The 12,597-nt window shown below is 59.0% G+C and overlaps 7 protein-coding genes across 7 annotated transcripts; 3 read left to right on the forward strand and 4 right to left on the reverse strand.

Moving 5' to 3' along the window:
- Positions 1–360: 360 nt before the first annotated feature.
- On the reverse strand, positions 361–2,243 carry WHR41_05830 (uncharacterized protein; the record flags this gene model as incomplete). The annotated part of the gene is made up of 2 exons (XM_069374435.1): positions 1,472–2,243; positions 361–1,419 (listed from the first exon to the last, which is right to left on the reverse strand). The coding sequence occupies exons 1-2, from the start codon at positions 1,616–1,618 to the stop codon at positions 361–363; spliced, it is 1,206 nt and encodes a 401-aa protein (XP_069228335.1). The 5' UTR covers positions 1,619–2,243.
- A 63-nt stretch (positions 2,244–2,306) lies between these two features.
- WHR41_05831 (uncharacterized protein) lies at positions 2,307–2,966 on the forward strand (the record flags this gene model as incomplete). The annotated part of the gene is made up of 1 exon (XM_069374436.1): positions 2,307–2,966. One exon carries the CDS (start codon positions 2,307–2,309, stop codon positions 2,964–2,966), a length of 660 nt encoding a protein of 219 aa, XP_069228481.1.
- A 738-nt stretch (positions 2,967–3,704) lies between these two features.
- On the reverse strand, positions 3,705–5,324 carry WHR41_05832 (uncharacterized protein; the record flags this gene model as incomplete). The annotated part of the gene is made up of 2 exons (XM_069374437.1): positions 4,483–5,324; positions 3,705–4,424 (listed from the first exon to the last, which is right to left on the reverse strand). Exons 1-2 carry the CDS (start codon positions 5,050–5,052, stop codon positions 3,705–3,707), a joined length of 1,290 nt encoding a protein of 429 aa, XP_069228336.1. The 5' UTR covers positions 5,053–5,324.
- Positions 5,325–5,971: 647 nt separating this feature from the next.
- On the reverse strand, positions 5,972–7,386 carry WHR41_05833 (uncharacterized protein; the record flags this gene model as incomplete). Its single annotated transcript, XM_069374438.1, has 3 exons — positions 5,972–6,649; positions 6,707–7,316; positions 7,378–7,386. 3 exons carry the CDS (start codon positions 7,384–7,386, stop codon positions 6,048–6,050), a joined length of 1,221 nt encoding a protein of 406 aa, XP_069228337.1. The 3' UTR covers positions 5,972–6,047.
- A 638-nt stretch (positions 7,387–8,024) lies between these two features.
- WHR41_05834 (uncharacterized protein) lies at positions 8,025–10,178 on the forward strand (the record flags this gene model as incomplete). Its single annotated transcript, XM_069374439.1, has 1 exon — positions 8,025–10,178. One exon carries the CDS (start codon positions 8,025–8,027, stop codon positions 10,176–10,178), a length of 2,154 nt encoding a protein of 717 aa, XP_069228338.1.
- A 620-nt stretch (positions 10,179–10,798) lies between these two features.
- On the forward strand, positions 10,799–11,239 carry WHR41_05835 (uncharacterized protein; the record flags this gene model as incomplete). The annotated part of the gene is made up of 1 exon (XM_069374440.1): positions 10,799–11,239. One exon carries the CDS (start codon positions 10,799–10,801, stop codon positions 11,237–11,239), a length of 441 nt encoding a protein of 146 aa, XP_069228339.1.
- A 69-nt stretch (positions 11,240–11,308) lies between these two features.
- On the reverse strand, positions 11,309–12,430 carry WHR41_05836 (uncharacterized protein; the record flags this gene model as incomplete). Its single annotated transcript, XM_069374441.1, has 1 exon — positions 11,309–12,430. The coding sequence occupies one exon, from the start codon at positions 12,428–12,430 to the stop codon at positions 11,309–11,311; it is 1,122 nt and encodes a 373-aa protein (XP_069228340.1).
- Between the last annotated feature and the right edge of the window lie 167 nt (positions 12,431–12,597).

Consider the following 12,597-nt stretch of genomic DNA (forward strand, 5'->3'; position numbering starts at 1 on the left):
ATTGCTTGTTGGTTTGAGGACACGATCTTGTCCTCATGTCCTTACCTTCCCAATAAGAGTGGAGCGCTTTCATTAATGATGGATTTCAGAAAGAGACGTGGAAAACATGAGTCTTCGTGGGTGGCTTCTGTAATGATGTTTGGCGCATACTGCGGACGCACATTCTTCCGCATGACAGCCAATGGCCTCAGCACTCGTCAGATCGTTCATTCATATACAATATATCTTCAGCTCTCTTCGTACATCCAAATTCAAGCGACTCTCCACCCCATCGCCTTCAAAAGCTGCCACCCACTAGCCCAACAAGTCCCCGTCCGCTTCACCACCATTTGCCTACACCCAAAAGTCAACAACCGCCGCTCAAAGCTCATCCTTAGAAGTACTCTTACCCTTTGCCTCGCCCATACCCCTCTTGACCATACTCGTCAAAATCTCAAACGCAACCTGCGCCGCCGCCAACGCCGTCGTCTCCCCACTGCCATCAAACGCCGGTGAAACCTCCACCACATCCGCACCAACAACATTCAACCCCTCGACCCTCCTCAGCAGCCTGATCACCTCCCTCGTGCTCCATCCGCCCGGCTCCGGCGTACCAGTGCCCGGCGCAAGACCAGGATCAATCACATCGATATCAATGCTGAGATACACCGGCGTCTCCGTGCCAATGTGCTTCAGAATCTGCGCCGCCATGGCATCGGCGCCAATATCGTCCATGTCGTCCGTGCTAAACCGCTTCCAGCCCTGGGAGTCGTCGTCGTCATTGTCGCCCGGCCCCGACAAGCGCGTGCGCAAACCCGCGTGCACGGACTTGTCCTTCGCGATCAGCGACTCGTTGTGCGCGAGCCAGAACATGGTCCCGTGCGTGAAGAAGGACTGCTGCGCGGGGTCCTCGGGGTCGATCCAGGCGCTGGGGTACTTGGCGGGGTGCCACGTGTCTAGGTGAGCATCCAGGTGCAGGACTGCGATGGGGCCGTGGATTTTGTTGAGGGCGCGGAGGGTGGGCAGGGCGATGCTGTGGTCGCCGCCGAGGGTGAGGAGCTTGGGGATGCGGCGGTAAGGGATGGCGGAGGCGGCGTTGGCGGCGGGGGCTTGGCTGTGCGCGAGGTTGGAGAAGGCTTCGGACATCTGGCGCAGGGCGAGGGCGTTGTCGAAGGGCGTGATGGGGATGTCGCCGCAGTCGATTATTTCGGCCCATTCTTGGTAGGGGTTCAGGCCCGCGCGAGGGTTGTAGCCTCTGAAGCCGGTTTGGCGGGCGCTGGCGGCTCTGATTGCACGGGGACCGAAGCGAGCGCCGGGGCGGTAGGATACGGCGGTGTCGAAGGGTGCTCCTAGGATGGCGATATCATATTCCTTCTCCGGATGTTGGAGGCAACGTGTGTGAGGAAGGTGGGCAAATGTAGAGATGCCGCTGAAGCCCCACTGTCTTGTGGTCAGTCATTGAAGGCGTCGAATTGCCCTTTGAAAGACATACATCAGTGCCCCATTTTGCGTCGAGGTCTTCTTGCGTCCAGCCGATAAAGGGCTCTTGAGTGCTGGCTTCTTCGGCGTGGTGGCTGTGGGCTGTGACAATGGCGGACAGGCCGCCGGCCAATGCGGCTGCTGCCAGTACCGACCTCATGATGCTGTAGTCAGGGAAGATACAAGAAGTGAAAGGAACATTGGAAGTGGGATGCTGGAGTCGAAGGGCGTGATATAGCTATCCGCATGTACCTGCCTATTGTGGGCCTTTATGTAATTTGGCTGTGAGCTTGCCGAGGGCGGCGAAGAGATAAGTGACCACTGCCGTGAACACTTTGCAGTGGACCCCCGTGAATGCAACATTGAAGTGCGGGGAGCAGCTGGACTGGCCGCTGAGGGCTGACTCCATGTCTTTGGCGTGGGGCTATTCGGATGCCGCGGACGCGATACTGTACCGCATCTGAAGCCGGCCTGTGGCGGGTTGTGTTGAAGCTCATGTCATCTACACAAAAACGAGATCAAGCGTCCAATCTCGCTAGGAGATTCAAATCGATTCACATGATTGGTTTCAAACGAAATAGTCGTATCCACCGTAACAAACCATCAAGAAGTTATTGTGTTTGAATGGTGGAAGAAGATGCAGTCAGAATGGAGAAGATGGATTGCACAAAGACGCGTCTTGGCAAGCTGCAAGCCGCACGCGTCTCGCTTCACGACGCGGTCAAGCTTCCGAGACCACCAACACCAGGCACAATCAAAGGAACCGGCCTGAACCCCACCACACTCCTTGAAAAACAAAAAAACAAAAACCCAGAAAGAAAACCCAAAAGAACACGCAACCACCAACCATGTACGGCGAACAAGCCAACAAGCTCGTAACAGACGCCAAACGCATCCAGCACCTCCCGCACCTCCCCCCCTACGCCAGCGCCACAACCCAAGCGGTAACAAAAGAAGTGCGCGACCTGGACCGCGAAAACAACGAAATCCTCTCGCAGTACAGCACCAGCAACGCCTCGCAACCCGACCCCTCCAGCTCCTCAGGAACCCCTCTCAAATCCTCCTTCAACCCCGCCTCCGACCCCGCCACCGCCTGCGCCCTCATGGTCAACCACCTAGCCATGCGCCGCAACAAGCGCTGCCTGCTCGCGTACCACCGCACGCGCACCTCCAAGCTGGAGCGGATGATCTGGGCCGGCGCGGACCCCTTCGCCTCGCCCTCGCCCTCCAGCTCCGGCTCGTCGTCCCTCTCCGCGGAAGAAGAGCAGTTCGCGCACCAGTACGGCGAGCTGCTGGCGCAGTACAAGGGCCAGTGGACGGACGTGGACCTGACGGGCAGCCTGGAGCCGCCGCGGGACGTGTTCGTCGACGTGCGGGTGCTGAGGGATGCCGGGGAGGTGCAGACGGAGTACGGGAGTTTGAACCTGACGAAGAACAGCCAGTTTTTCGTGCGGAGGGGGGACGTGGAGGGACTGATTGCGCAAGGGTACGTGCAGATTTTGCGGTGAGGGGGGATTTCTTGAAGAAGTTGGGTTGGCGGAGAGGAGATGCCGCCTTGGGCCGGTATGCGATTCAAAGGCTTCGCGGGGAGCGAAATGTCGCCTTCACCGCACCGCGCAATCCAACCCCCAACAGAAGCGCGCAAGCCAGCGCGCAACCCCTCTTGTCCCAGCTCCCAGAACCACAGCCCGAGCCCTTCAATGGCTGATGACACCACGCCCACCCAGCCAGCCGACAGGACAACAACCCACGCAACCGAGACACCCGCCGTATCCAAAAATCAGGAAAGCCAGCCAGCCATTTGGGCTAATCACAACCTCCGTCGATCTGGAGCGGGAAAGCGGGAATCGAAGTCCTCGAAGCGATGAGGTCTGCTGCCGCCAGAAGATTGGAGAGGGTCGGGCAAGACAAGTCAAGGCACGGTGGCAATGCCGCGCAGCGGTCGTGGGTGAGGCTTTGGTGCGTACCTTAGGGAACGTAGGCGATCGATTCACCAGATGAATGAGTACGGGGAAGGCAGGAGCTGTAGTAGACGAGAACCCAAGAAGAAAACGAGGCCGCGAGGCCGTCCCCAAACAATTTTATTTCGCGCCAAATCGTGTGCGGATTCCCCAAGCAAAATTATCTAGTCATTGCTTAAGAGCACAAGTGCCATCCAATCATGTCTATAACAATCGTTGCCTCCGGAAAACCGTCCTCCCCTAAAATCCCGTGCACGCTTCATTCAAACAGAAAAAGAAAAAAGATCACCCACTCAACAAATCCCTCACACTCATCCCCCCCGGCACCCCGCTCCCCCTCCTCTCCTCCCCAGCACCACTGCCACCCCTCCCCTCCCTCCCCCTCCAAACCCTCCGATCACTATTCAACATCAACAGCGCCGCCGTAGCCTCCTGGTCCAACTCCAGCTCACTCCTGACCCCCTGCCTAGGCGTCGCGGCCCGCGAGCGCTCGGCGTCCTTCTCGCTCTGGCGATCGAGCGGCGGCAGAGCGGGGCTGCCGAGCGGCGCGGGCGCGTACTGCGGGATGTGCGAGAGCTGGGGCCCGAAAGCGGGCGAGGCTTGGTTGGAGTGGATGTAGGGGCTGTAGGAGGCTTGGCTGGCGGAGGAGACGGAGTAGTGGCGGGTGGAGAAGACGGAGGGGGAGGTGGTGTTTGTGCTGGCTGTGGTGGTGATTTGGGAGAGGGAGGGGAGGGAGATGAGGGAGGAGGTTTTTTGGAGGGGCGCGGGCGGCGGTTCGTAGGTCGGGACGGAGGGGTGGGGTTGCTGGTTGTGGTGCGGTTGCTGGTAAGGTTGGTGTTGGGGTTGCGGTTCGGGCTCGGCGACGGGTTCGGCCATTTCGTCGTCCGAGTCGAGGTCTTCGTCTGCTGGTGTGCGGGACGGGGGTGGTGGCGGGCGTGGGGAATTGTTTTGTGCTTGCAGGTCGGTGACGCATTGTTCGAGATAGCGGAGGTAGTCGATGCCGGCCTGGAAGATATATGTTAGTAGGATGACCAACGGCTGAATCAAACGACTGTGCCCATACCTGAAGGATCGCCAGCTTGTGCATCTCCTGCCCTTGACACGCAGGAATCATATCTTTCAACACGCCAAACTCCTCGTTCATCTTCGATCGTCTTCGTCGCTCGATCAAGCTGTGTGCTGTTTTCCTCGCGATCTTGCGTCCAGCGGCGGTCGTTCCCTTCCCAGAGCCCTTCTTACCGCCATTCGCTTGCGCGGGCGGGTTGGATGCCTTGCCGGAGTTGGACGAAGCAGCCTGCTGGGTGCTGGTCTGGTCTATCTCACGTGGCTTCATCTGGATGATCTTGCGCGACCGCGTGGGCGGCGGAGGCAGGGAGAAGTCATCCTTTGTGATGACAGACATGGTGGGCTGGGCGGAGCGCTTGCGTGGGTTGTCGGTGGTCGTGCCGGGCGACACCGGTCTATAGGACGAGTCCGAGCCGTTGTTGGAAGGAGTGGACGAACTGTTGCTCACGCGATCGGCCTCGGCGTAGGCTGTGGGAGGGAGGGTGAAGGTCGGGGCGTCATGGCTGCCCTCTTTGCCCCGGATATCGCTGGAGGATCCCGGGGTTGGTGGAGGCAGCGGGCGAGGCATGGGGGAGGTGGCGATGACCGGGCTGGTGTCCTTTGCGGTGCACGTCGACGAGTGCGAGTGCGCCTCGGGCGGCAGAGGGCGGCGGCGGGCGAAGTACAGATGCTCTGCGTAGGAAGCTATGGTGGGCGACACGAGAGGGGGGGTTTCACGTCACGGCGGGCGGCGGGCGCAGATGATATGGAGACAGAGCGGCGAGGGCGAGAGCGACAGCAGGTGGAGGCGTGTGTTGCGAGACATGGTGGGATTGGACGCCGCCCGCCTGCCCTCCCATATCGCAGCGCAGGGCAGGGCAGGCGCGATGGATGGGTTGAATGGCGAGAGCGAGGCTGTCGCGTGCTCGTCAAGCTGCCTGCCATTGGCCCAGAGCCTAATCGCATTGAGCAGGCACGTGCTCTCCTCCATCACTGCCACACGCCTGCCTGACTTTCACTATTCCATCGCTGCCACACGCGCCTGACTTTCACTACTTCTACCTTACTCCATCGCTGCCACACGCCTGACTTGCCTTAGGTACTACCTGCCTTAGGTACTGCCTGCCTTAGGTACTACTTTCCCTCCTCCATCACTGACTGCCACACGCCTCTAGCTTGCCGTTGGTGCGAGTCGCAGTGAGTGAGGGCTGCAGCCTTGCTACCTAAGGAACTTAGTAAGGTGTCACCTCAGGTAGTAAGGCTCTTTCGGCCGGCAGGCCTGACTTTCCCTCGTTGGCCCCGTCATCGCACTGGCGCGTCTCATCTTCGGCGCAACAGAGAAGGAGGGCACGTGGGCGCTTTGGCTGGCTGCTTGCCCTCCGACGCCCTGACGCCTCGACAGCCCGCAGCCCGCAGGCGGGGGAAAAAGTCGGGGTTAGCGCGGCCGGCCCATTCGTTCGTTCGTCCGTTCACCCAACCCCGACAATCACGCGCACGTGACACGTCAATGCATCCAGAAAGGGTATCATCATTACAAGTCGGAAGTATTGTTCTACTGCACAGACGTCGCGTGACGGGGATCCTTCACGCCTTCGTCCTCGTCGATCTCCGGCTGCCCGGCGTCGCAGGCTTCTCTGCCTTCTTCGCTGCGGCCTTCGTCTTCTTGGGCTTCTGTTCTGCTCCACCATCTGCATCCTCTTCCGTCTGCTCAGCCTTCACGCCATTCACCTTGCCTTTGCCTCGTGCTGTAGTCTTCTTACCAGCCGGCTTCTGTTCCTCCTCTTCCTCCTCATCCTCTTCCTCAGCCTTCACCTTCCGCTTGCGGCCCTTCGCGGGCTTCTCGGTCTCAGAAACCTCTGCCGAGCTCACGTCTCCCGCAACGGCAGCAGTCTTCTTCTGAACACTCGGCACAATAGCTGAAGTCCTTCCACCAACCTTGAGGTGCACAATCTTCTCGCCATTGGGCAGCACATTTCCGTCTTTCTTGCCCTTGTCCCACCGATACTTCATAAGCCACGTCTCAGGGAACTTCTCCGAATCAGCCAGCGTCTCGCACGCCGTCGTGCACACGTAAACGATCGCCTCGTGAAGCCGCTTGATCTGCTCTTCGTCGAAAGTATTGCTGTACTGCTCCGGGTGAATGCGCGCTTGATAGAGCACTTCGTCCGCAACCCAGTTGCCAATACCTGTCCACTCGTCAGCCCGTCGCCCCTCTAATCGTCCCAAACCCTCGCCAAACTCACCAGAAATATTCCCCTGATCCAACAGCAGCGCCTTAACCGGCACCTTCTTCCTCCCCATCAACGCCCCCAAAAACCCCACCGTAAACACCTCCCCATCAACAACCGGATCCGGCCCGTTCTCCTTCAGCGGCGAAACATTCCTCACCTCCCCCTCCGCACACTCCACGAGCCGAATCCTCGCCAACCGCCTCGGATCCACAAACGCCACCTCCACCGCCTCCCTCCCCTGGCCCTCCCCCTCTTCCTCCTTCTCAAACCCCAGCACAAACTTGCAGTACTTCGGCGGCCACTCGCCCGCCTCCCCTTTCTCCTCCATCTCCTTCTCCTTCTTGCTGCGATAATACCCCGTCTCCTCCGAGCTCACTTTCACCCACCCCGTCATGCCCAGGTGCATCACGGCGTGCGGCGGCCGGTCGAACGTGAGGTAGAAGTACTTGCCCTGCTGGCCGGCGCCTGTGATCGTGCGTCCGGAGACGGCGGACTGGAAGGCCGCGGCGCTCGTGCCGACTTTGCCGTAGACTATGGGGTCGTCGTGCGCGGTGCAGGTGGCTATGGTGCGGTGCAGGGTGTGCCGGCGGAGGTGGTGGAGGACGCGGGCGACTTCGCCGATCTGGATGGGGAGGGTTAGTTTGGGTTGGTGGGCTTGGGATGGGAAGGGGAGGAGGTCGTACCTCGGGCATTGTGGCGGGATTATGTGCTGGGTTTCTTCGATAGTCTGTGGCTGTCGGCGAGACGAGAAAGGTGGGGTGGGACGGGGAGACAGAGTGATGTACAAGACGAGCTGGAAGTCGCAGGGATCATAAGCACTTTACGCGTCTAGGCCGGCAGGAAGACGCGACGGGGCGCTGTGGTGACGCCATTGGTTCCGGCGTCGCGGGAACATCGAAGCGAACGAACCGCGTGGGAGCCTGCGCGCTTGAAGATCTCACGTCCGCGACGTCGGCATCTCGGTACATCACATCAATGCTTCGAGGCTCAGACGAAACGTTCAATGAGACTGATAAGGCTGCTGTCCTAGTGATATGCACGTGTGGCCCTGCCCAAGGGAAAGGTAAGAGACTCAAGCAACTGGACCTGACCGCGCAAAAGAACGAGTCAAGCTCCAGAGCACAGCGAAGAGCTGCCCCGAAGCATGAAGGACCAAACGCGAGCGCGGGATAACACTCGTCGTCCTGAGGGACACAATATCCTATAGCGGCCGAATCCAAAGTCACATCTTGCCCCATTCTTCACCTGTCACGCGAAGCTGAACTGAGTACGAGCGGGATCTGGCAAGGGGTCTCGAGGGGAACAGCACCAATCATCTCTCACACTCGCGATGGATTCCACAACCGAGGACGAGCGGCTCGCACTGAAGCGAAAGTTTCACCATGAAATGAACTCGTTGGATCGCAGCGACGATGAGGCAGACGATGGCTTGCGCGAGTCTGTCACGGCTCTCAAACGCCACGCCAGACGAACACCCCTTCATTCGAACGACAAAATAACTCAGACATTGAGCGCTCGACAGCTCATTGCCGAGAACACCGGCTCAAAAGATCGAAGGTCCTTACCGCGGTCCGTCTCAGATGTAGGCCCGTCTCCCAGCAAACAAGCCGCGGCCGCATCAGCACTACGGGATCTCAAATCTGACACCACAGACCTAATGAGTACTCGAAAGACCTTCTGGGGCGCAGTGGCACCGATATCATCCATGCCTTTGGTAGCAGGAAAGCGCAAGCGCGACAGCACAATCAACCCCATTCCAATACCCAAGGAGCAACAGATCTTCGACGGCCTACACTTCTACTTCTTCCCCAACAACGAGAAACACCCCGCTCGCTTGATGCGTATCAACAAGGCTATTGCTTTCGGGGCGACTTGGCAAAGGGACTGGAGTGATCATGTCACGCACGTGGTTCTGGACAAGGCGATGGATTATGCCATGCTTCTCAAATTCATCAAGAAAGAGTCTTTGCCAGCGGGTATTGTGGTGGTGAATGAAAGCTGGCCGTCGGAGTGTATCGCTTATCGAGCTTTGTTGGATTTTACCAAACCTCAATTTAAGGTGATTGGAGCTCCTGTAGCAGCCGCTCCTCCGCCGACAGCAGTGCCAGCGTCTTCGGCAGATTCTGACACTTCGTTGAAGCTTAAGCCGGCGGGAAAGGATGTGATGACTCGGCAGCCAGAAACTCAACCGTCAGATGAGAATGTAAATCGCAACGTTATTGCGCCAGAGACAACCGTTACCGCGACAGTTCCTGTCGAGGACGAACCTTCTACCGACATCGGTAATTCTGCCGAACTTGACGCGGCGATCAGTCAAGCGAGAGAACTTCAGATGATGCCTTTGGATGATGAACACTCCGGAAGTCGCCCCGGCAGCTCTGATGGCGCGTCTATGCACCAAGTCCCAGCACCTTTGAGCGGCCAGTCAAGTAGCAAGCGCCAGGCACTTCAAGAGAAGTTTCAGTGCATGCAGAAGCACACTGGAGAAGTCAAGAACACCGCAAACTCAGCGACCATCGCCATACTGCAACAAATGGCAGACTATTACGGCCAGATGGGGGATGAGTGGAGGATCCGAGCGTACCGGAAAGCCATTGCAACCCTTCGCAACCACCCGACGAAAGTCTGCACAAAAGAAGAAGCACTAGCTTTGCCGAACGTCGGAGACCGCCTCGCCACCAAGATCGAAGAGATAGCTTTCACAAACCGCTTGCAGCGTTTAGACAGCGCACTGGCAGAGCCGCAAGATCGCATCCTCCAAACCTTCATGAAAGTCTACGGCGCAGGCTTCGTCCAAGCCAGCAACTGGGCCCGACAAGGCCTCACAACCCTCGACGAAGTCCTCCAAAAAGCCGACCTAACCGACAACCAACGCCTCGGCATCGAGCACTTCTCCGACTTCCAAGACCGCATCCCCCGCGCCGAAGTCACCCAGCACGGCGCCATCGTCCGCAAAGCCCTCCACACCCTCGACCCAGCCTTCCAGCTCACCATCGGCGGCTCCTACCGCCGCGGCGCCAAAGACTCCGGCGACATCGACTTCATCATCACCCGCCCCGACACAGCCCTGCCGCGCATCCGCTCCGTCGTCCTAGACCGTCTCATACCCGCCCTCTTCGCGCAGGGCTTCCTCCAAGCCGCGCTCGCCGTCTCGTCCGCCGACGACGGCTCCAAATGGCACGGCGCCTGCTGTCTCCCTGGGCAGACGGCGTGGCGGCGCGTCGACTTCCTGCTCGTGCCGTGGGCGGAGATGGGGGCCGCGCTGATCTATTTCACGGGGAATGATATCTTCAACCGCAGTCTGAGGTTGTTGGCTAGCACGAAGGGGTACAGGCTGAATCAGCGCGGGCTGTATAAGGATGTTATTCGGCGGAAGGGGAGGGAGAGGATGACGGAGGGGACGCTGGTGGAGGGGAAGGACGAGAGGAGGATTTTTGAGGTGTTGGGCGTGCCGTGGCGGCCGCCGGAGCATAGGGTTCCGTGAGAGGGGTGGAGTTGTTGGTTGGGATAGGGTAGATGGGAGGGTTGATTGGTGACGGGAGTGTTTTGCAATAATGCGGGTTCGTAGTGGTACGAGGGGTGAGATTTTTAACGCATAACGCAACTGGGTGCAGCCGGTTGGAAAGACTAGAAGCCCTACGAACAACAGCGGCGAGCACTACTCCAGACGGGATGCCCAAACGGCGGCCAAAGCTCCTGTCCGCGCAATGCTATTCCCCCGTGTCCCATCTGAATAGTGCCTGTCCTTGCGACAGGTTTACTGCATCAGTCAGAGCTTCGGCGTACACAAAGCCAGGATGAACCATCGAGTCCTCCTGCAAATCGGAAACCACTGTGAACATAATACTCTGCCCTCTCCAGGGCTTCTTCAACGTGTTTGGGACTTGACACACTCCGCGAGTGGGACAGCTCAACTTGAAACACCGCCTTGTCGGGCCGCGTGTGGACTCCACCCTAGCATTGTCGAGAAACAATAAAAGGTTCCGTCGATCACCTGGAATGAAATAGTCCAGACCTCCTCAACCTCACAACATCCAGATCAAACCAAAAACCAAAACCCTCTTCCACCTCAGCCAACCTCAGCCACCCCACCAACCAACAAACATGCTCTCCCCCAACTCCCTCCTCGCCCTCGCCCTCGCCACCACCCTCGCCACCGCAACCCTCATCCCAGCAACCTCCAACACGAAGGGCTCCCGCCCCGCCTCCCCCGCCTGCAGTGCGGCGAAAACCAGCACAGCAATCCAAGCCGCCGAATGCAGCCACAACACGCGCACCTCCACGACGCAGACGTTCGCCGTCTTCAAGACAGACCACCAGTACGACGGCGTGCAGGGCGCGCCGTACGGGACGTGCGAGGCGTACACCTGCGAAGCGGGCGAGATGGAGGCAGCGGAGGATTACTGGACTTTCTTTTGGGGGGATGATGCGCGGGGGGAGAGCGAGGGCGAGGGCGCGGGGTGTATTAAAGACCCGCAGAGTGGGGAGTGCGGGTGTGAGAATTCGGATGGGGAATTTATTGCTGGGAAGAGCGATTGCTCGTGAGGGGCTGCATTTGGGTGCTGTGTAGGTAGAGGTATGGCCGGAATCGATTTCGTGCAGAAAGTTGCCACATCAGAATTCGTCTAGTCTCAACCCGATGTTCTGCGATTCTGCGACTTGCAGCAAGTGCTGCCCGACCGCGAGGTCCATGACGCCGACGCCGACGGATTTGTAGACCACGAAACCGTTCGCGAGCCAAGTCGTGAGATCGCCTTCTTCATTTCCAGACTTTTCGGCCAGGATCCTGCCCACCTCGAGCATACGCTCGACCGGCACGCCGGCTTTAACCAGCTCGCCAGCCTCGTGAAGACAGCCGTGGACGCTGTCGACTGCGACGACGCCGCCCTTGTACGTCGGGAAAGGGAGAGATCTAGCTGGGTCGGTGAGCTCCTGGAGGAGTTTCGGGTCGATCTCCTGCATGTTGAGCTTGTACGAGCCGATGGCGGAGATGTATCGTGGTTTCTTCTGCGCTTCGGGAGATGTGAGGTAGCTCGCTGGGAAGAGGGGTTCCGTGCTAGGCGTCGTGCAGAAGATGGCGTCGGATTCGACGAGCAGGGCTTCTAGGTTCGCGGCACGGTCTGGGCTGTCGTTGAAGGCTGTGATGGTGATGTGGTCGGGGCGCCGCATCCCGGGTTCGGACAGGTCGGCGATCATGTTCCTTGTCCGCTCGGCGGAGCGGTTCACGATGGTGACTTTGCGGATATCGTCGCTGCGGAGTAGGATAGCCAGACGAACGTGCCAGAGCGCTTGCTGGCCCGCGCCGAAGACGACGATGTTCTCGACTTTCTTCCGGTAGCGGAAGAGCAGCATGGAGCCCAGCGAGGTGCGGAAGGCAGTGAGTCCGGCGGCGTTGAGGACGCCGATCGCTTGGCCTTGGGCATCGCAGAGTGTCAGGACGCTTTTCAGAGCGGGCTGTGGGATTTGGTTGTGGTCTAGGATAGGCGGTTTGGTGCTTGGGCGGACGCCGACGATTTTCGTCCCGATGAGGTCGGAGGTTGTCGCGGGCATGAAGAGGCTTGTTTGGCCATCTGGGCGAGTCACGACGCCTCGCTCGCATTGGTATGTTGCGCCATCTTGACAGGAGTAGTCGATGAGTGCTTTCTCCAGAGCCTGGACGAAGCCCGAGAGTTGGGATGGTGGTAGGTTGGAGAGTATTTGAGAGATGTTTTGTTCGGTGAGCACTGTGAAGGTCATGTTGCTAGGTTTTGAGTCCTCCAAGTTGACGACTGTAGTCGAGACTGAGCTATTCGAACGCTTGTACACATTGCGGTTGTGATCTTGTTGAAGGGCGCGATGTCGGAGATAGCTCATGCCTGCCTAGACGCTGGACCCCACACCTGCGACTCCTCACCTTTTCCAGG

This window comes from Cladosporium halotolerans (genome assembly GCF_011745625.1).
Source record: "Cladosporium halotolerans strain TM138-S3 chromosome Unknown Sca20, whole genome shotgun sequence".
In the NCBI taxonomy this organism is placed as follows: Eukaryota; Fungi; Ascomycota; class Dothideomycetes; order Cladosporiales; family Cladosporiaceae; genus Cladosporium; species Cladosporium halotolerans.